This window comes from Pezoporus flaviventris, unplaced genomic scaffold, assembly GCF_033815535.1.
Source record: "Pezoporus flaviventris isolate CSIRO_AGI_PZ_B2104156 unplaced genomic scaffold, CSIRO_AGI_Pfla_v1 ptg000016l, whole genome shotgun sequence".
Lineage (NCBI taxonomy): Eukaryota > Metazoa > Chordata > Aves > Psittaciformes > Psittacidae > Pezoporus > Pezoporus flaviventris.
Window position 1 is genome coordinate 8,418,874 of NW_026892564.1, and position 20,835 is coordinate 8,439,708.

A 20,835-nucleotide genomic window follows, 5' to 3' on the forward strand; every position below is an offset into this window, starting at 1 on the left:
AAGACTTTCCTTCATGTATAATTTCACACAAGTCAATGTCACCTTTTATTTCTATCCATTGTTTCTGTGCTACAAGCACAGGCAAGATTTGAAATCCATTTCCATATCATTGTTCTCCGTTTGGAACGTTTTTTATATTGTCCTCTTTTACTAATCTGTGTACTGGAGATTTTTCCGGAGTATCAAAACTGCCTAAAAATATGAGATGGGGTAAAGGATATGCAGCTGGAAAAGCAGCAAGCTGAAAACCCTCAGAAAAGCTCAGAGCCACTCCTGTTCTAGTTTCAGGGAAGTCAGAAATACGTAAAACGCTCTCTCAGATAATTTCAATATTTTTGTCTTTGGTTCCAGTTGAAATGAAGAAGCTGATACATGCCTCCCTCTGCAACACCTTGCATTATAAATTTTCAGTTCAGCTCATTAAACATTTGTGCTCAGCTTGAGAAGAGTTCCTTCCAACTTGTGCTATGTTGTGAAATCTATACTTTTCCTTACCAGGCTCTTATCAACTTCTTAAACTAAGAATTCAAAAATCTATTTTTATGAAACTACTGAAACATATTCAAGCTTTTAGATAAATACATACTAGCAAAGCCCTCTTTTATTACTCCACTTCCTTCCAAAGTGAAGGCTATTTCACTTTGAAAAATACTCTTCAGACATTCTTTGGGAAGACAAGACAGCTTATCAAAGGTCACCATAGCAATCAGTACCACACACTGAATTTCATTAATCTTTTCAGTATAAAGGAAGAGGTCATCTATAAAAATCTAGGAAAGTAGACTGCACTTATCATGAGATCTCTGGCTCAATGATGTTCACTTTTAATAAATCTTAGACCACAAGGGAAATTCCAGGAGACTGGAACAGTGCTAATGTTATGCCCATCTTATTAAAAAAAAAGGCCAAATGGGATGAAGGCAGAGTACCTATCAGACATTTGCCATCTATCAGACCGAGAGGAAACAAAAAGAACTCACAAAAGTTTGTATTGATATTGATTTAAGGCATATGAAATATAATTACGGTGAAGTCACATGTTTTTATGTAAAACAGGTCTTTTCAACTAAAATCAGATTCACTTTTTAATGACATTGTAAATTTAATCGATGAAGGGAAACAGACAAACATTTTTACTTTTCTATTCAAGGTCTGCTTCTATCTTTATAGATCCAGAAGACATTTGTGCTGATAAAGTAAGCAGGTGATACAAAAATTACCATAATGGTAAACAATAATGCAACAGGTTGGTCACAGAGAAAGTGCTAAATCACCTTGCTGCAACCAGTAATACAGAGTACATTTTCATATAGCCTAAAGCAAAAATTCTATATCCTAAGACAAAGAACTCAAGACTATTTCAAGTATCTCCTCATCAGGACATATATTTTACAAGGCAGTGTCTCCTGCTGAGGATTTAGGGTCATAAGCTACAGGCTACAGACCATGAACTGTTAGTGTCATGCTGCACAAAACATTCAGTAGTAGAAGAGAGCAGAAGTAGCTGGTGACTTTGCCTGTCTTGCAAAGATGTAAAGTATACTGCACACAGTTCTTCTGTACATCTATTTTTTTAAGATGCTGAAAACTACAAAGGAGGTAAAAAGATGCAAGTCCTATCGGAAATAATGGAGAAGAAGCCTGATTGTAAAAAACATAGAAGATTAATTTCTGCAGCTTTCTGAAAAGAAGATCAGAAGTGACTTGATTGTGCTGCATAAGTACAGTAGAGAAGAGGAAGCATGGTGTATTAAATAGCTTGAATCTACTGGAGAAGGCCATAACAAGAATCAATGACTTGGAGTAGAATCCAGTAACATTAAAATCACAAATAAAGTACACATCTTTAACAGAGAGATAGAGTAACTGCTGAAGTTATAAGGGATGTGCTATTTTTTCCATCTACTGATGTCTTAAAATCAGTAACTTGCAAACTCTTTGGGTTTGAAGACCTTCTAAGAGTTTTCCAGGTGAGGTACAAAGCTGCCTGTAATGAATGCTCGTCTATTGCCAGCAGCCTCCTCTTTGTATCCTTTGTCATTAAGGTCTCACACAAAATTTTCCAGTGTATTTCCACAAAATTCTGATTAGATGGTATTAAAATGTCATGGGAGACTTGGTTTTGGTGAATTTATATTAAAAACCATGCAGGATAATACTGAAAGTCAGAATGCCATGAGGAAATCTGAGCTTTCAGAGTTTGCAGTCTATGGCTATGCAGCCAGGACAAGATGCCATGGGCTGAGACTCAGAGGGGTTCTCGCTCCTTGCTCTAAAATCAAGCAACATCTAACTTTCAAGCTTATTAGGGGGTTTCCTTATGCCACCTTTCTCCCAGCTTGTCACAGAGGGAACACTACTGTCTCCTGGATGCTGCCTGTTCTCTGGACTGAGTTTCATTACAGGAGGTTCTTTAAAATGTTCCCTGCAGACCTAGGAGTCCTCCAGATTTAGGGCAGACTACCTCACCTCAGTTAGAAAAATACCCAGTTTGAAAGGATATATCAAGAAATAGAAAATTTCAAGAAATATTTCTATTTTTTGATAGGAAATAGACGTATTTCTAAACAAAACAAAGGTTTTTGAAATGGAACCTCTTACCCCAGAAAGAAAAACTTAATGTTAGCTAAGTCTAAGCTCAGTGCAAATAAACCAGATCAGATTAAAAAAGCTGTCATCCTCAGTGAGTTGTAAGAGCTCATTTAGTGGTGCCTTCTGGCAACAAACTTAATCCATGAACAGGGGGGCTGAAAAGACTAAGTGGCATGTCCCAATGTTTATACACAAGATATTCAAAGCTTTAGATGTAGCGATTGTGCTTGAAGGCTGATTAACAGCTAGTTTCCATGAGAGGGAACATATAAACAGGAAAGTTTTAGCGCCTTAAATTCTTACATAATGTGACCAGTGTTTGAGCTCACAGGAACTTACACCAATTGTAGAACTCTACAGCTGAAATCCAAGCAGGAAGCCGATATTCTCAAGTCATTCTGGAACATACAATTGCTGCAGCACATCTACAATCTGGTCTTGTTTACTATTATCATATGTTGGAAAATATTAATTTTTGATTGCATATTTTTTAATCATAGAAGCTGTATCTTTCAATACACAAAATGTGCATATTTTTCCTTTAGGCTGATGGATAAAACTTAAAACATGACGCTCTCCACTAAGAAAATGCCCAACAGTTTAGTACCACAGACAAACATTCTAAAGAAATAATCATGTTATTTAAGAGATTTTATATGACTTAATGATTTAAAGGGAATGTTGAAAAGTATGATTCTGTATCTAGAGAAACATCATCATTTACTATATCAAGTTGCAACGAGACAAATTGGTCCTCATTGTAAAAAAAAACAAGAAAGGGGAAGCATGCACATATTTAGATGGTACTGGTAGGTACAGATGTGTTTTTTGGAGGGCTTTAATGCATTATCAAAACCAAGTTAACGTTTAAGAATGATATAAAAAGAAAATGCACGGATGGAAATCTACTATGACAAGAAAAATAACAGGTTAGGGATGTGCTGTGGAAGAACTGCCGCTCTTACTTTGTGTAATACTTGTACCTATTTTCTGTACAATAAGTATGAGCAAAAAAATCAGAGTTATCAAAATTAATTCAAATGACCCACATTTCCTGTAAAACTTGATCGCTCTAAAACATCACAGAAAATTAGTGTTTGGCCTGACTGATTAATGTGAATGCCTGAATGAGTAAAAACACTTTCAGCATAATCTTCTATCTAATTCTGGGCTGGGCATAAACAAATAGGGGATGTCAGCTGCAGATCTTGGGGCACTCACATGAAGATGAGCTGCTGCCAGTTTTGAAGGCTGAAATGAACTTATCAGAGAACTTCCTGTTAATTTTCACAGTTACTGAAGAAGATATGCAAAAACAAAGGTAAAATAACTGGATTCCAGAAAGCCTAGGCATTTCTGCTCCGTACTCAGGTTTACATGTCATATGTACACATACACACAGAGTAAGAACATTCTGAGAAGTGAGGAGATGGAGTGATTCACAGAAGTCTGACCTCTGGTCAACACAAATACTAAAAAAGCAAAAAACTTTAGACTGGAAGCTAAAAAGTGCAACTTAATAATTAACTGACTCAGATGTATAGTATGATGGTAGAAGGTAAAAAAAGAAAACCCCAAAAACTAAAAGAGTAAGAAACCGAGAGATCAGTCAACATTGAGGGTAAGCCTGCGTGGAGTCCTCCTAGCAGCTTCCAGTATCTGAAAGGGGCCTACAAGGATGCTGGGGAGGGGACTCTTCGTTAGGGACTGTAGTGATAGGACAAGGGGTAATGGGTTCAAACTTAAACAGGGGAAGTTTATGTTAGATATAAGGAAGAAGTTCTTGACTGTAAGGGTGGTGAGGCACTGGAATGGGTTGCCCAAGGAAGCTGTGAATGCTCCATCCCTGGCAGCGTTCAGGTCCAGGTTGGACGCAGTCTTGGGTGAGATGGTTTAGTGTGAGGTGTCCCTGCCCATGGCAAGGGGGTTGGAACTAGATGATCTTAAGGTCCTTTCCAACCCGAACTATTCTATGATTCTATGATCTTACGATTTTCTCCCTTTGTGTGGCCAGTGCTATGAAAATCTGGAGAGACAGAGAGAGGAGAGAAATGGTCTACTTTTTAGACCGTGGCACCATTCTGGGAGTAAAATTCTTTGCTATTGGCATTCTAGATGGCAGAGAGGTTAGAAAAATTTGAATTGTATAGCCCGAGCATTATAAATGTTCATGCTGAGATAAGTACAGAAAAGCATCTGCATCTATCTTGTCAATCTCTTTAAATCTTAGGTGGATATAGTTACCTATAAACATCCAACAATATTAGTATTTGCTCTGATCTGTGTGATTGAAAGTGAAATATTAGCCACAATTAGTCCTTCAAAAAGAACTGTGTGTATGCTGTAGACTGCAAGATCTTAAAAACTGGAAATGTCACCTCTCCATTAACTTACAAAAGAACACATAAAATCCAGAAACAGAGGTGTTCTGTGAAAAGGTTTTTTTTCCTGCAAGTTATTATTTTGTACAACAGCATCCTGCCCAGACTGAATTAGACACAAACAAGAGAAAAAGGCTGTGCTATTTCTCAGGTTTTTAGAATCTAATTTAAATCATCATGTTTCTCTAGTCAGGATGGTAACAGTCACAGAGTAAGCTGCAGAAGACCATGGAAAAGACTGAGAAAAGAAGTACAGGGTTGATTACACTGAAACCATCCAGCTGCATCACCTGTAACATATCAACAAACATATCAGTCAACGTAAGGAGTTCCTTTGGCCCTTGGTGGAAGGCTGAGTTTCCTGACACATTTGAACAGGTAACTGTAGAATCAAGCTATCACTGTCTGTCATCCATTAAGCCTAGAAATAAGACCTGGTAATACATCCTAAATTCAGGTACTCTATCTTTTAAAATATTAGCATAAAAAATTAAAAGCCTAAGACCACCAAACTAAAAATACATTATTCAGTTCTAAATTCTAACCGTGATTTCTCTAAAAGAAAGGTATTTGGCGCTAATTCCTGTCACATGTATAACATAAAGTGCTTCAAATGCCAGTTAAGCTCATTGTTGAACTATACTGAAACACAACAGGCTCTGAAAAGAGGTTAAATGGTTACTATGGTAATCCCCGACATGGTCTAAATTGGTTTTTAAGAGCTGAGGGAGGGAAAAAATGAAGAAAATGGCTAATCCCTTTCTTTCTCCAACCACTATTCTTAAGTCTTTATCCTTTTCAAAAAATACATCTTTTTCTGATGCTTCTGTAAACCAAGATCTTTTAGTTCTACCTGGAGTGGGCACAACAAAGTGAGGAGACCAGAGAGGCAAACTATGCTTCAACCTTTTAGTGAATAAGCTGTTTTCTTTGTGAGAGCTGCTCTTTCCTTCTGACTGTTAAAAAGCTGGTCTCTGCTCTGAAGGTCCTTCTAATGACAGTTATTATGGATTATTTTGATACAGCTATCTCACAGCTTCCTTTAGCTCCTGATCCTGGTTTGTAACAGCAACCAGATAACAATTTTTGTCACTGTTGGTTTGCAAAGTGAGGGGAGAAAGGGAAATAGGTATTATGTTAGACTATTGCAAAACTTCTGCCTAGAATCCCAGTGAGAAATAATCATTTCTGTCTTTGGATAATACATTCACTGATGCTATCGTCAGAAAAATAAGTAAGTATGCCAGAGTCTGGGTGAAGAACAATTTAGGAAAATTTCATGTATAACATGTTCTGTAGCCCTTGCACACTCATCAGCTGATCCTGAAGATGCATTTGCTATCCCTCCATATTACAGAGTTTTGTAACTGCAAGTACTCCAAGATTATGGCTGTATTCCCTGGAATTCTTTCTGTAGCTTCTATCCAAAACATCTCTTTGTACTGCTGCTTTAGGGCCTTCCACTTGGAATATACTTCAACTCATGCAAATGACTGATACATCAGCTATCTGACTGAATCACTTGCAGTTACATGGAAAAAACTTCCAGCATCTAAGTGATATAAATTCTGCTTAAGCCTTCTTAAGAAGAAGTCTAAGATGATTTTGATCCCTCTCAGCATCTTTCTCAGAAACCTTTAAATTAAAAACACCATTCAGAACATTGCTTTCCAAATGCTACTGTGTGTTTTGCATCCAAATTCAGTATTTTGAACTCCTTGGCTGGTCTGGCCTCCTTCCCCTCTTGAGCCTTGCAAAATATCCTATACTTGAGCAATAACCCCCCACACAATAACAGTAAGAGGCAGAGGTGAGGAATTCCATCAGCCTTACAACTTTCTACAAGATCTATAAGAATATAACTTATGTCTTGTCTAGAATAAACATTAATATAATTATTATCTCTTGTATCATAGAATCATAGAATAGTTAGGGTTGGAAAGGACCTTAAGATCATCTAGTTCCAACCCCCCTGCCATGGGCAGGGACACCTCACACTAAACCATCTCACCCAAGACTGTACAACCTGGCCTTGAACACTGCCATGGATGGAGCATTCACAACTTCTTTGGGCAACCCATTCCAGTGCCTCACCACCCTAACAGGAAAGAATTTCCTCCTTGGCTTTCTGGGCTGCGAGCGCACACTGAAACCGGCTCATGTTCATTTTCTCATCGACCAACACCCCCAAGTCCTTCTCCGCAGGGCTGCTCTGAATCTCTTCTCTGCCCAACCTGTAGCTGTGCCTGGGATTGCTCCGACCCAGGTGTAGGACCTTGCACTTGGCATGGTTAAACTTCATGAGGTTGGCATCAGCCCACCTCACAAGAGTGTCAAGGTCCCTCTGGATGGCATTCCTTCCCTCCAGCGTATCAACTGAACCACACAGCTTGGTGTCATCGGCAAACTTGCTGAGGGCGCACTCAATCCCACTGTCCATGTCAGCAACAAAGATGTTGAACAAGACCGGTCCCAACACCCATCCCTGAGGGACACCACTCATTACTGGTGTCCAGCTGGACATTGGAGCCATTGACCGCAACTCTGTGTGCGGCCATCCAGCCAGTTCTTTATCCACTGAGTGCTCCATCCATCAAATTGATGTCTCTCCAATTTAGAGACAAGGATGTCGTGTGGGACAGTGTGAAACGCTTTGCACAAGTCCAGGTAGATGACATCAACTGCTCTAGCCCTGCCCATCAGTTCTGTAGCCCCACCATAGAAGGCCACCAAATTGTTCAGGCAGGATTTCCCCTTAGTGAAGCCATGCTGGCTGTCACCAAGCACCTTGTTGTTTTTCATGTGCCTTAGCATGCCTTCCAGGAGAATCTTCTCCAAGATTTTGCCAGGTGAGGTGAGACTGACTGGTCTGTAGTTCCGTTGGTCATCCATTTTCCCCTTCTTGAAAATGGGGTTATATTTCCCTTTTTCCAGTAGTCGGGAGCTTCACCTGAATGCCACGATTTTTCAAATATGATGGACAAATATGTATGGATCATCTGATCCTTAGGACCAAGCATAGAATCTACTTTTTCAGCACAATTTAACCTCAAGACATCCTTCCACACTTGAAAGACAAATAAATATGTTTTTGACAAACAAGCAATACAATTTTTTCTGATCTCAGAATGAATACTGTCCAGAAACAGAAGGGCCCCAGAAGAGACTGAATTTAACACTATCACTGAACAAGTTCTTGTCTACTGTCCTCTGTATTTGAATTCAATATCTGTAAAGTCAGACAGTCTGAGATGAATGAAGGCAAGTTTCCTTTTGATTTCAAGTCAGCCAATTACATTCTTTTTGTTATAACATAAGAATGCTTCTGACCTCCTAAGGTAAGAGTCCCTTCCAGAGAGGGAGTTAAGAAAGAGAATTCTCAATAAAGGTATATAATGGAATGTCAGCAGTTTGAGTATGAAAGGCGAGAAAAGAAAAGCCTAATTCTAATAGCCTGAAACAGTACTGTAACTGCCCTACTCGAGTCAGATGGTTTTATCTTTAAAATTACAACAGTTTAACATCTTCAATTTCAAGATAAAACTTGCTTAATTAACTGCTGATGAATTTCAAATCAGGCTTGCTAATTCTCAAACTTAAGAAGTCCTCTGCTGTTCTCTGTCTCACTATCAAATTCAGTTCCTTTGCAGGATAGATGCTGCTCTTACAAAATTGAACACAAGTTCAACATTGAGCATTTATTATGTGGAACTCTGTGGAACCTGAAAATTAACCCCTCCTCAGATTTACCACTTTGAAGTTTTAATTGGGTGCAAGAAGTGAACTTAAGAAAACTTGAATACCATGTGGAAAACATTGATTCAACATAATAAACAGCTAAATAAAGGAGACGTCACTTTTTAAAAGTTGTCTGACACTGACAGCATCTCCATAAGGATAATGATACTTTTGTTTCCAAAGCGCTACCTGTGCTATCTGCAAAGCAGTATAGGAACTAAGTATTATTATTAGAGATGGAAAAGGCTTCTTAGATCACCTATCCATCTCTGATGTAACAGAAAATGACAGTGATTTGCTGCTGTGATTTGACAGTGGCATTTGTAAAAATGTCCTTTTTTCTTAACTCTGCAAGTTTCAGTGCTGAGGATTCAATAAGCTAGACAGCTTACTAACTTTGTCAGTCTCCATTTCTACGAAGCATACTGAAATACATTCATTTCAGGCCCACATTTCCATCTTCTTCCTTCAACTTTTATTTTTTGAGGTGGAAGGAAAGAACAATCCTCATAAATATAGCATGTCAAGCTTCACAGAATTGGTGCACTCCCCAGGTGCAGACCACTTGCATCTCACCCCTTTGCAAAGCAGTAATTTAGCATCCTTCCTGCTCGGGATTGTGCATCATGTAGGAGAGAAGCTGTTGCGCATGTTGCTGGTGTTTTCCAGCAGGCTTCTAACTCCAAAGCCATCACAATATACCCATCACAATGCGCTGTGAAATGAGCATGCATCCATCATGTAACCTATACAAAGTGGATGCCTGATCAGATAATGCATAGAGTCTTACATGCTGGCAGTCATTAGAGGTCTGCAGAACTCCTGGTGGTCGATACTGGCAGGTTGAAGATACTCCTCCTCATGGAATAAGGCTCTGCTCCTCCATCAGTTTCAAGAGAAAGAATTGCTTCTGCTTTTCCTTATACTCCCTAAAATGTCTTGGAATATTTGCTGCAACAGGTTTTCAATTTAAGTGCCGATATAACCAAATGTCTGGAGGGAAATCAGTTGAAGTATTCAGAAGATGACTCTCAATATGATTCACACTGCTGTGAGCAAAGAAGAGGACTGTCTGGCCTTCTGTACTGGAATGATAACAGATATTGGATGCAGCGTTACTCAGATAAAGTTAATGGCAGTGACATCTGGTAGATGATACAGAAGAGTAAACTCCTATCACCTGTTTCCTAATATTCTGTGCCCAAACCATTATATGTCAGACTTGGTAAGAGTGAATAACCTTTCAGTATCTATCTCTCTTCCCTCCCATGCTCTCAGTCGTATGAAACTGAGGGACTGCTACATGAATCACCTCCACATATTCACAAAGACAGAAGAGCTAAAAGCCGCCAGGGAAAAAGGATTCAAAGTACTGGCCTCCCCAACATTTAGCAGTCATTGTACAGACTTACACATTCTGAAAGGCTTCTCTCAGACATAACAAATGCTTACATAAAGTCTGGTACCTTCAAAGTGTTTCACCAGCATAAATATATTAATAAGACCTTTCCGAGAAGAGAATGCAGTGTCAGAGAGATGTCATTCAAATGGCTGGGCTCTTAGAGGTAGAGCTTCAGATATTTCATTAAACCTTCATCCTCTGCCATCAATGTCAAGCCCGCTTAGAAAGAAGGATGGAAAGTACAATGGAACTTTATGAGCAAAGAGAAAAGTAACTGCTCGTAAAATGATTTTGCCCTCTCTGATTGCAGTGTTAATTAGATTGTATATTCTGTGATGTGCATCAACTGAATTCAACATAAATTGAAACAAAAATAAGATTTTTATACTCAGTTTGACTGTTGCCACCTAGATGGTTCTTTCAAAGAGACTGGTGACAACTGCCACTGATGTGCTTTGGTATACATCTTGTTTAGGGGTCATAATGAAAACATAAAGGATAGTCTGGCACATGACACTTGATTAGAAACATATTTAGAATTTTAGTTAGCACTAGGTTGTTAAGAACTGACAAACTTACCCTAAGTGCTGAAGGAAAGAAACCATGTCATTCTTTAAATATTGTAGACCACATACAGACACCCTCTTCAATGATAAATTCATTATGCAATTGTAACATGCAGAATAGTCTACAAAAGCTACTTTTGTAGCAATAGAATTAAGTTTGTCATACATTTTTGGAGGAAAACCAGTTGCTTAGGTTTTAGTTTGTTTTTTTTTTAACAATGTTTTCTTACAAACAGTAAGCCAGAACACCATACCGTGTTTGTGACCAAGAGACAGGCATGTGTTTGTTGCTACACACCTGGCATGGGTAAATCATGTTAGCCTCTGTACATGCAGTACTGTATTTGCTAATTCTGAAGCCAGGGTACTTCGTGGTTGCAGCTGTATCTGCTGTGAATTCTGCAAAGTCAGCTGATAACAGGTTTATGGAGATAGGACCTTTCTCTTCCTTCTCTGTCCCCTATTCTATGCACTAGACTTTGTTTGGCATCTATGTTGCAGAGCAGAGGCTGGAACACCAAAGATGGTCAGGTACCTGGCAGTAGTCATATATGGAAAAATGACATTTTGCGTGAAACAGCTCCCAGACTACTGACAGACTCTTGGTTCTTTATAGAGATTTATTTTCTAAACTGGGCTAAGCAATTCTCTGAATTAGGCTCACCATATATATGATGGAAGTAGAGTTTCCATAACAGAGCAAAAATAAATGAAGAGCTTTTTTGATTAGAAATGCTTAGTCTGCCTACATCATGAGTAACTGGTTTCTGTGGGGTCACTTTTTATTTGTACAGTGAGCTCAGGAGCTGTTGTAGAAAAGCTACAACTAGTATATAGAAATATAAGATTAACAAAGAGTCCAACTAACCTGAATTATGATACATTCTCATATTTATTGGATACCTTGCATGCTTGTGAGCATAGAGATGCAAAAATGAAGCAGGAGACCTCCTGTATTATGAAAAAAATATCTAGGGAGTTCGTGTAAGCACAGTTTTCCATGATGTATACACAGCATGATATTGCCTAGGTTATTATATAATATATAATAAGAAAATAAATAAAAAAGCCACACGTAGGTATGAACTTCAAAAAGGCTCTATAAAAATCCTACAAATATGACAGTGTTTTTTCTGCATTTAAAATACCTGAAATTTGGAGAAAGGTGAGGGCAGAGGCTCAAAAGGGAACTAAGAAAAGCTACTTTCTTCTAGCTGACATGACTCTCATGCAAATATATTAGAAGTGACAAATGACAAACAGATATAGAAATATACATCTGTCAGTTCACTTGGGCTCTGAAAACACAAATTCTGTACAACCCAGATTTCATCTCTACTGCAAACTATTCAAAGCACCTGTGCTTACTGTTGTAAGATCCAAATACTTTAAGAATAATTTATTTTTATTACCCCATTCTGTTCTAATAAAGACTTACTTCCAAGTCAGAATGCATTTCTAGAAGTAGCTCACACTGTTCATTATCTATTTCAACCAATGTTATTTTGTTGTTTTCTATCAGCAGGATATGAACCTTATGATGCAACCAAGCGACTGAGTCAGGTCCTACTGTGGATGTGAGCTAGAAAACTCAACAGGCATATGTTCTATTTCATAAGACAGATGAAACCCTACACTGATTTATACCATGTTATCAGTCAGTTGCATATGGGTATATCATTGCTTATATGCTAGAAGCTTAAAGTTATACCAAAAAGGTAAATTTTCAATTTCTCTTTGCGTAGTATTTGGCTTATTTTACATGTTTTGAAACAGAAGAATATAAACCACTTTAAGATCATACACAACAGTGCAATAAAAGTCCAATTTCATACTTAATAAAGTTTGCAAAGATTAATACACTGCAGTTTCACATTTCCAGCCTTCTGGTATGCTGAGGCCTTAAATGAACAGGGCCCTTGAACTGCAAACTTTTTATCTTTTTATTTTCATCCTTAGCTATAAGAGTGGAAGGAACGTGGCCCATATAGCATGGTACCACTGCATATGCAGGAAGAGCGCCCTGCAAATGCTGTAGCTATGAAACAATTGCATGCAGAATAGTCTCAATGTAGCAGTGGCTTTCAAATCAATAAGCAGCGAAGAAAAACATCTGAAAAGACAGTCTTTGAAATCACAGAAAAAGGCAAGATGAAATCTACCATTTTTGAAAGCCTGAGAAGGCTGCATGGCTCAGCACCTGATGAGTTTTTCACAACTTGTAACCTATATCCAATATTCAGGGTTTTGTCACTTGTATTAAGGAAAGATTTAATCCAGCAATTGTCCCTTTAATTACAGAAACTAAGGTTTGAATCCAAAACAGCTTATTAGCTAAATAAACAACAAAGAGCTCAGATTCTGATTTCTTCTTCTCCCACCAGAGAACTGAAGCATGCTGTGCACTCTATTATGAGTGGGCAGATATTATCGTGCAATCAAAAGGAAAAATAATGTAAAACTGAGTACAAAACGCTCTTACAACAAGCAAAAAGGTGATGTGCCAGTATGAACAACTTCACAGGATGCCATGTAAACGTAGCACCATACCTACTAAATAATGAACTCAGGGGACACTGGCATGGAGAGGAAAATAGAAAAGATGATTAATATTCGAGTGAGATGACATTCCAAGGTCTTTGTCAAATGCATAATTCTAATCAATGGATATTATTGCATAGCAGCTCAATAGAACTGTAAGGTATTTCAGTGAATACCTACCATTAACTTCATGCACAATAAGATGCCTTGAGATATAAACATCGAGAATGATTAGGGCCACAAAGAAGCCTAAATACACACAGCTCTTTCTTACAATTCAAATGTAAATTCTATGTACCCAAACTGCATCAGTTCAAGAAAAAGTCAAATTCATGAAAACTTTCTTAATATGTTGCACAAAATATCAGAAAGATTGAAAATAGGATTAGCAAAGGAGAATGCACCATTCACAGAGTACTGGAAAAGATGTTTATCAAAAATTTATCAGGTGAAGTAAGTCTGAGAAATGCTGATAACAGATGGGAGCTGTCTTGGCAAAAAAAAGTTGCTGGTTTGACTGTTTCTGTGGCTGAGGATAAAAGTATTCCGGGGGAAAAGAAAAAAAGGTTGATTTTTCTTACCTCTTCCTTCTCTGCACTTTGCAAGTCCCTCCATTCCTCAGTGACATGACCGAAGTCCACTGTGTTCATCGCAACCTTATACTCCCCAATGATATCATGTTTGGAGAAACGATCAAAGTCATAAACTGCCATCACTAAAGTTTTTCCACCCAGCTCGGAGTATGGCACCTGCAAAGATGAGAAAATGACAAACTCTCTATCTAAAACAATAAAGATCAGTCCACTACAATGCAAATCTATTTCTTTGGTTTATCAGCTGTCATCTCAGGTAAATTGAGCTGCAGAGAAAATTATGAGGTGTATTTGTTTCAGAGTCACCAGGTGCAGTATTTTTTGAGGCCGGGCTCTGGCACTCGATAGAACAATGTGGCAGCTCACTTATCACTCCCCGCATTTTTCTCATTCTACTTCAAATCGTTTTGTGGGTGATGAAACTCAAACAGAAAGCCCAATTATTTGCAGTGAAGACACATGAACTTTTCACACAATGGTGTCTTTTCCTCAATAGATCAACTGTCATCACTCAGAAATGGATAGCTCCCAGACTGATGAAAAAAACAGAACTGGCTTACTCTATCTGACACAGAGTAATTAGACACTAAATAGTTCTCTTACGGTACCACTGCCTATTACTGACCAGGGCATATTTTTCATTATTATACCTTTCACACTGTAGACACTAAAGTGCTTTCCAAGTCACAGTGTACAGCTAGAAATTGTGGTGCCAGAAGGCCAAGTTCTGACTAACTCACCAGCTGTTTTGATGTTTTGGACAGATGCTGTGAGTTAGGACGCTTATGAGTCACAACTTTAATATTCGGATGAAAATGTGCAGCTCAGGTAAGCTACACTTGCGTGGCTGTCTGGAGAGGTCTGATTTAGGGATTGTTTGGACTTATATTGAACACTTGGTCAATTTGCATATATTCTGCAAGTATAAATGGTTTCCATGGGCTTCAGTAAACATTTTGTTATTAATTGTCTATACAAAAACAGAAATGAAAGTGTGGCATTATCACTGGCCTTGTTAATTTCTGTATGTTCCGGTCTGTTTAAACCCAGGAACTGTTGTCTTCTGCTCATGTCTGCCTTCAACTTGCTTTTCAAAATATTTACTAATAACATAAGGACTTTCTTTCCTAACATGTTATATAATGTTTAAAAGAATCTTTTCAAGTTGAGAGCCAGCTCCAGCTTCCATTACTGAGTAAATTCGTTTCAGTGGGCACAGGGTTATGTACTGCAATAAATACTACAGCAAAATCTATTTTGATTCTGCAAATTCTGTGTAGCTTCTAAAAAGTCATAGAAGGCAAATATATGTGGAAGGCAGAATACTAAATAATTTCACTTTTATTTTTACACAGACTCAAAAACATGAGAAGAGAAATGTTCTAAAGTTTCCTTCTCCATCAGTTTATAATGCCACTTAATGGATCCTGGTCATTTGGAATGCATGGAAAGACTACATCTATCATTATTTAGTTGTGGGTTTTGTTTTGTTGTTTTTTTTTTTTGTAACTTGACCTCACTAAAGCTTGTTTTAGCTACCTTCCTTTTTAAATGCTTCCTCCCTTCTTTACCTCTAAAGTAGCCTCAGCCTCCAGGTTTGTTCAGGACTACTAAGGATGTCCTCAGCTCTTGTGAAGGACTGCTCCCTCTCCCTGCTTTCTGCTCTGCTCAGAGATACCCAGCCTCTTGACATAATTCGGGTAAGACCCTGGTAGATGAGTGTTTTTCTGGCATGGACATGTCATAGAATCACAGCATGCTTTGAGTTGGAAGAAAACTTAAAGCTCACCCAGTTCAAACCTCCCTGCCACGGACAGGGACACCTTCCACTAGACCAGGTTGCTCCAAGCCCCATCCAACCTGGCTTTGAACACTTTCAGGGACGAGGCAGCCACAGCTTCTTGCGGCAACCTCTTCCAGTGTCTCACCACCCTCACAGGGGAAAACTTCTTCCTAATGTCTAATCTAAATCTACCCTCTTTCAGTTTACAGCCATTCCCCCTTGGCCTGTCACTACAAGGCCCTTGTAAAAAGCCCCTCTTCAGATTTCATGTAGGCCCCCTTTAGACATGAACACTCTTTCTGCTTTGGGGCTGAGAAGGAAAACCCCCCTCTGCCAGACTGGTGTTGGCCATCTAGGATTCCTCAGTTCCCTTCTGGCAGTGTGGTGCAGGTATACAACTCAGACAGCTGGAGCCTGATTAACACATGCACCCTGGAACAGCACCACAGATATCTGGGAAACAGAACTGAAAAGGGGACTAACACAGGGAACCACTCAAAGAAAAGTAGGTTTGAGGTCCGGGGCTGTGTTATGTTTCTGCAATACATAAGAAACATAACGCGCTCACTCCTATTAGCCTTTCTTTAGGAGGAAGGCTGGCAGCTCACAGCTGTGCCCTGGGAGGAGGTAACAAAACTGGCCTGGGCTGCCTGGTGGGCATTTCTGCCAAAGCGACAGATGGCAAGGATGCCAACAGAAGTTGTGCACTACCTGAAGTGGGTCACAGAAGTAAGGCTCTGCCCAACTACATCGTCAGTAGTTCCCACCGAAATTATTTATTACAGTTGCAGCAGTAGTTAAATGGTCACTTTTCTTTTACACTGTAGTCCCCAGAATAATGATGGTATTTAGCATGCCCCATGGGTTTTCTCTTGAGTACAGACCACAGTATCAAGGGGATAATCAGTTCCATACTGGGATGCACCTAAACATTGTCAGGTATTGTGCTGAAAGCAAACTTTCTTCTGGAGTATAAAATTTGAATACTAAAGATGTGACTTAAAACAGTGGATGTTACAGCCCAGGAATGGAAGACTGGATTTGTAATTTGTACCTTTGGTTCTTTTTTGTTTCGTGAGCTTCATGGGAAACTGTAATTTAGAACTCTGTTTTCTTTTAAATACTCTCTTAGGGAAGCTCAAGGAAAAAATAACTCCCCACAAAAGATTACTTTTATGAACATCTTCAAGGGAAAAAATAAGCTTATATATGCAGTAGTGGTTCTGGCCTCCAGGGATATCTTTCTCATTGAATGATTACATAGCCTGAGTCTTTCACTGTTCCTGTTTTCAGTCTGAGCTGTCATTATAAGATTGGGCACAGAGAGAAAGTCCTAAAGTAACAGCAGAGGAATGTATATTAGGAGAAGCCCTGTAAAACATACTTTATACTATTCCTTTATTATATTTAACTGGCATTTAGGTATGGCTACAGTTTTAGAAAAACACTGTTGACAGATATTATTGGAATGACTTCAGTATTCAACTTAAGGCTTAGCTACATTTATTTAACTCATATGTCATTAAACCTGAGACACGATTTCTTTTCATATGTAAAGCAGCATAGCAAATAATTGCTATGACAAAGTCCAGCAAGATTAATCTGCCATATTGTCCTTCATCTGTTTACCTTTTTGAGGGGAAAAGAAATGGTATACGGAAATTCATAAATCAGACTACAAAGATACTTAAAGAAAACGCTGGTCTAGTGAAATTCACCCAACATTTTTTAAGGTGTCACTGTTTTCTGACTTTCTCGTAAGTTTTATGCAGCCATTAAATATGGATTGGATTGTCATACATCAGCTAACCAAAGTGCCTAAAATCAAACTGTGCCTTTTACACCTACTGAGGTCTGACCCTGTGTTACACCATTCCATCATAAGAAGATTGAGTATCAGAGGTTTCTACAACATGAAAAACCACTATGCTCAGCTACCAATTAACTAATATATCTAACACAGTAGCCAAACATGAGACAGTCGTTAAATAAAAAAGTTTCAATAACTATCAAAAAAATACCTTGAATGTAAATTGCTCATTGAAAACAGGGTTAAGGGTCTTTCTGTGGACTTTTGTCTCATATTTCTTCTTCTTGTCAGGCAGCAGGAAAACTTTCACATAGGGATCAGATGTACCACCCATATCTAATGCAGGCAGCTCAGCTGCTTGAATAATTCCAACCAGAAGCTGAAAAGAGAGAAAAACAGCAGAATGAAATTTCAAATAGATATTTATAAAAAACCCCCAAACTGTAACAGAGAAATAAACATGGAGACTCTATTTCTGGTCTACGAAAAAATATTCCCCTCCTTCAAGGAAGGCAAATGAAGCAACACTATAGACTTTGGAAAACCAATTATGGCAGATGCAGACTCTACAAAGGCTGTTTTTAAGCAGAAAACAGGTTTTCAAAGGGCAGCTGATTACAGCTAAATACAGACTTCATCTTTTTAAAGACTGCAATCAAATAACTTTCAATTGCTCCCTCCTCTTGTGCATTATATTTCTATGCTGGGCACCATGAATAGAAATCACATTATTAAACAGTCAAGAATGTCTAATTTTGACTACAAAATTTGTATTCTAAATCCCCAGCATGTAACCTTCCCCCTAACCAAACACAAAAAGGTGATATATCAAATGCAAATCCTCAAGCAGAGCTTTGCTGAAAAGAAATGGATTTCGCAGTTTTCCTTGTATTTAACTTCTCTTGCTATGTATACAAATGGGTTTAGATAGTAAATTAAGGACAACATTTTTGAAAAATACCACATAAAAACTAACCTTTGGTAACTAAACCCTAATAACAATTTGTAATCTCATTGCAAGCCAGAAAAAATCAGTTTCTTAAATCTCTTCTGTACTTTTAAAAGTCAGACTGAAACACATTTGAAACTTGTAAATACCTTGGCAATTTTTTAAGTGTTACAAACAAAGGGTTATGTTATGTTATGTTGTCATGTTATGTTATGTTGACATATCAGCTTGTATTAGGCCTCATCACCACAAGGGAGTTGAGACAAAGAAATACTTTTAATCTAGCTTCATGTCAGAACTAAGGTAAACATTCAAGTGAGTCTTCAAGGTCAATGTGGAGGCAAGATATTAAGAACTGAGGATGAAGTCTGATAATAGTTCTTAAAAATCAGTGTTTCAGTCACAATATATTTGTTTCTCTCATAGATGAAGTGTTCAAAATTGAAAACAGAAGCTCTAACAAATGAAATATAGAATAACATAGTCAATCTAGAAAAGAAACTTCTGAGAGATTTCTCAAAGCTGGACTTACTTTTACCAGTTCTAAATTCACAGTATGGTTTGCATATTTTCCAATGGAAAATTCCTGGGAAATTTTCCCTCTTAAGCTCCTAAGGACTCTTTCAATTAGAATTAAGCTATAATTTTATACATGCTATATGAAATTAGGACTCTTAAGATACAACATTTTCCTTTAGCTGTAAGACACACTTCTATCTCATTCTTTTCCTAGATGCATAACAGTTCATAAATACATGGCCAGATTCAGGATCTACGTCTAGTCTTTCACATCTAAGAGTGAAAACTAAGTCTATGACTTCTACTTAAAAGAATGGAAAAGCAACTGAATTGCTTTAAAAAAATTCTTTCTCTAAAACTGAAGCATCATACTCTGGAGAGTATACTGGTCATCCTGTCTCCATTCTCAACCTTGTGCAATATATTAGCCAGATTTTTGGTCTGTAGTTTCATGCCACTGCACTATACTAACCTAACTGAATCCCCTCTTCTACTCTTTTATATCTTCTATCCCCTGACAAATTCCAAGCTGCAACGTAGTTTTAAGCAGCAAAATAGGCATCCATGACTCAATTTATTACCTTAATTAAATACTACACACTTTTACAGATTTGTTGCTCTCACATCCTATTTTCCTTTGTAAAATATAATTCATGAATCAACATTTCCTTTAATAAAATTCACACAAAGTTTGTTTTCATATTCTAACAAAACTGAAATCCATCTGTCAGAACATATTTGCAGCTTTTCCTTTCCCCCTCTTTAGACCTTCTGCTTCGGAAGGGTCTAACGCTTCACACTGATTTCATACTGATTTCAAGGGGGATGAGTGTGACTCAGCACATGGCCAGTCTTCTGGCAGTTGAAGAAAAGCTCCTTTAGCCACAGGTTCTCTAAAGGCTTCAGAATGATTTTTTGCTCTTGCATTGCAAATAAGCACTGGCAGTCAGGAGATAGTTGAAAAGACAGGAAAATAATATGTATTATGCCAGGTCATAGCTGTTGCTGACACAGAACATTTTCTTTATTTCTCTTATTTTCTTTGTCTTGCAGCAAGTAAGTGCACTGCATTCTAAGAACAGCAAAAACAAAGAAATTGACTGTGGAAAAAACCCACAAGTACATGTAAAAGTCAGTTCAGATGAAGAATAGGAATAAACAGGGATTTAAGTTCAGTAGCCATTTCTTTCCATAAATAGATAAGAATGATGTGGTTTTGACTTAAGCTGTCAAAAAATGAAATGAAAGGTGTGTATTCTCAAGTTCACTGAAAGCCATGCAATAAAAGTGAAGAAGTCCAAAGTTAAGTCAGTTTTAATGTGAGGCTGTGAATTGATATAATTGACAAAATGATCCCAACCACAGCAGAAGGCCAGGGAGGGCAATTAAATATGAGCTAGTTTAGGATGTGGTCAGACCTGTTAAGTAGGTTGATTCTAGGTCTGTATCATATTATGGTGCTTATTCCTACTGGAAACTTGGCTCAGTATGTGAAAGTTTGGTCTTACCAGTTTCAGAGTAGGGTACTGAAGGAGTATCAGTCCATGACTGGAGAGATTCCTCTTGTCCAAATTTTTTTGTTTGTTTGTTTGGTTTTTTTTTGTTCCAAACTAAAGTTTTCCTGGCTAGTAGATATACTTTAATGGACAGGAACACAACCTGATGCAGCTAATAATAGGCAATCTTATCAATTTGCTAAAAGACCCAAAACAAATTAACTTACTTCTATGTCCCTCTCTTCTACCTCCCATCTTTTGTTTGCTTACATTTTAAATACCTGAAGGCTGAAGCTATCTTTTACTGTCTGCATGCAGACTCCATAATATAATGTGGTTACTATAATGTGGTTTGACATTGATTGGTGATGTCTCAAGATAAAAAGTTATTAATAACTATTAGATAAAACTGTCTTCAATTTTGATTAAAGATGCAATATAAACTCCAAGTACATTGGATTCCAA

At 38.0% G+C, this 20,835-nt stretch overlaps 1 protein-coding gene across 5 annotated transcripts in view; it reads right to left on the bottom strand.

The window, feature by feature from the left end:
* Positions 1–20,835, bottom strand: part of SYT1 (synaptotagmin 1) — a 272,094-nt gene that overhangs the window by 60,798 nt on the left and 190,461 nt on the right. For all 5 annotated transcript variants that reach the window (XM_061454714.1, XM_061454710.1, XM_061454712.1 and 2 more), the window contains 2 exons: positions 17,618–17,785; positions 13,802–13,969 (listed from right to left, as the gene is read on the bottom strand). In XM_061454714.1, coding sequence (XP_061310698.1) covers positions 13,802–13,969; positions 17,618–17,785 — 336 coding nt within the window. The remainder of the gene's footprint in view (positions 1–13,801; positions 13,970–17,617; positions 17,786–20,835) is intronic.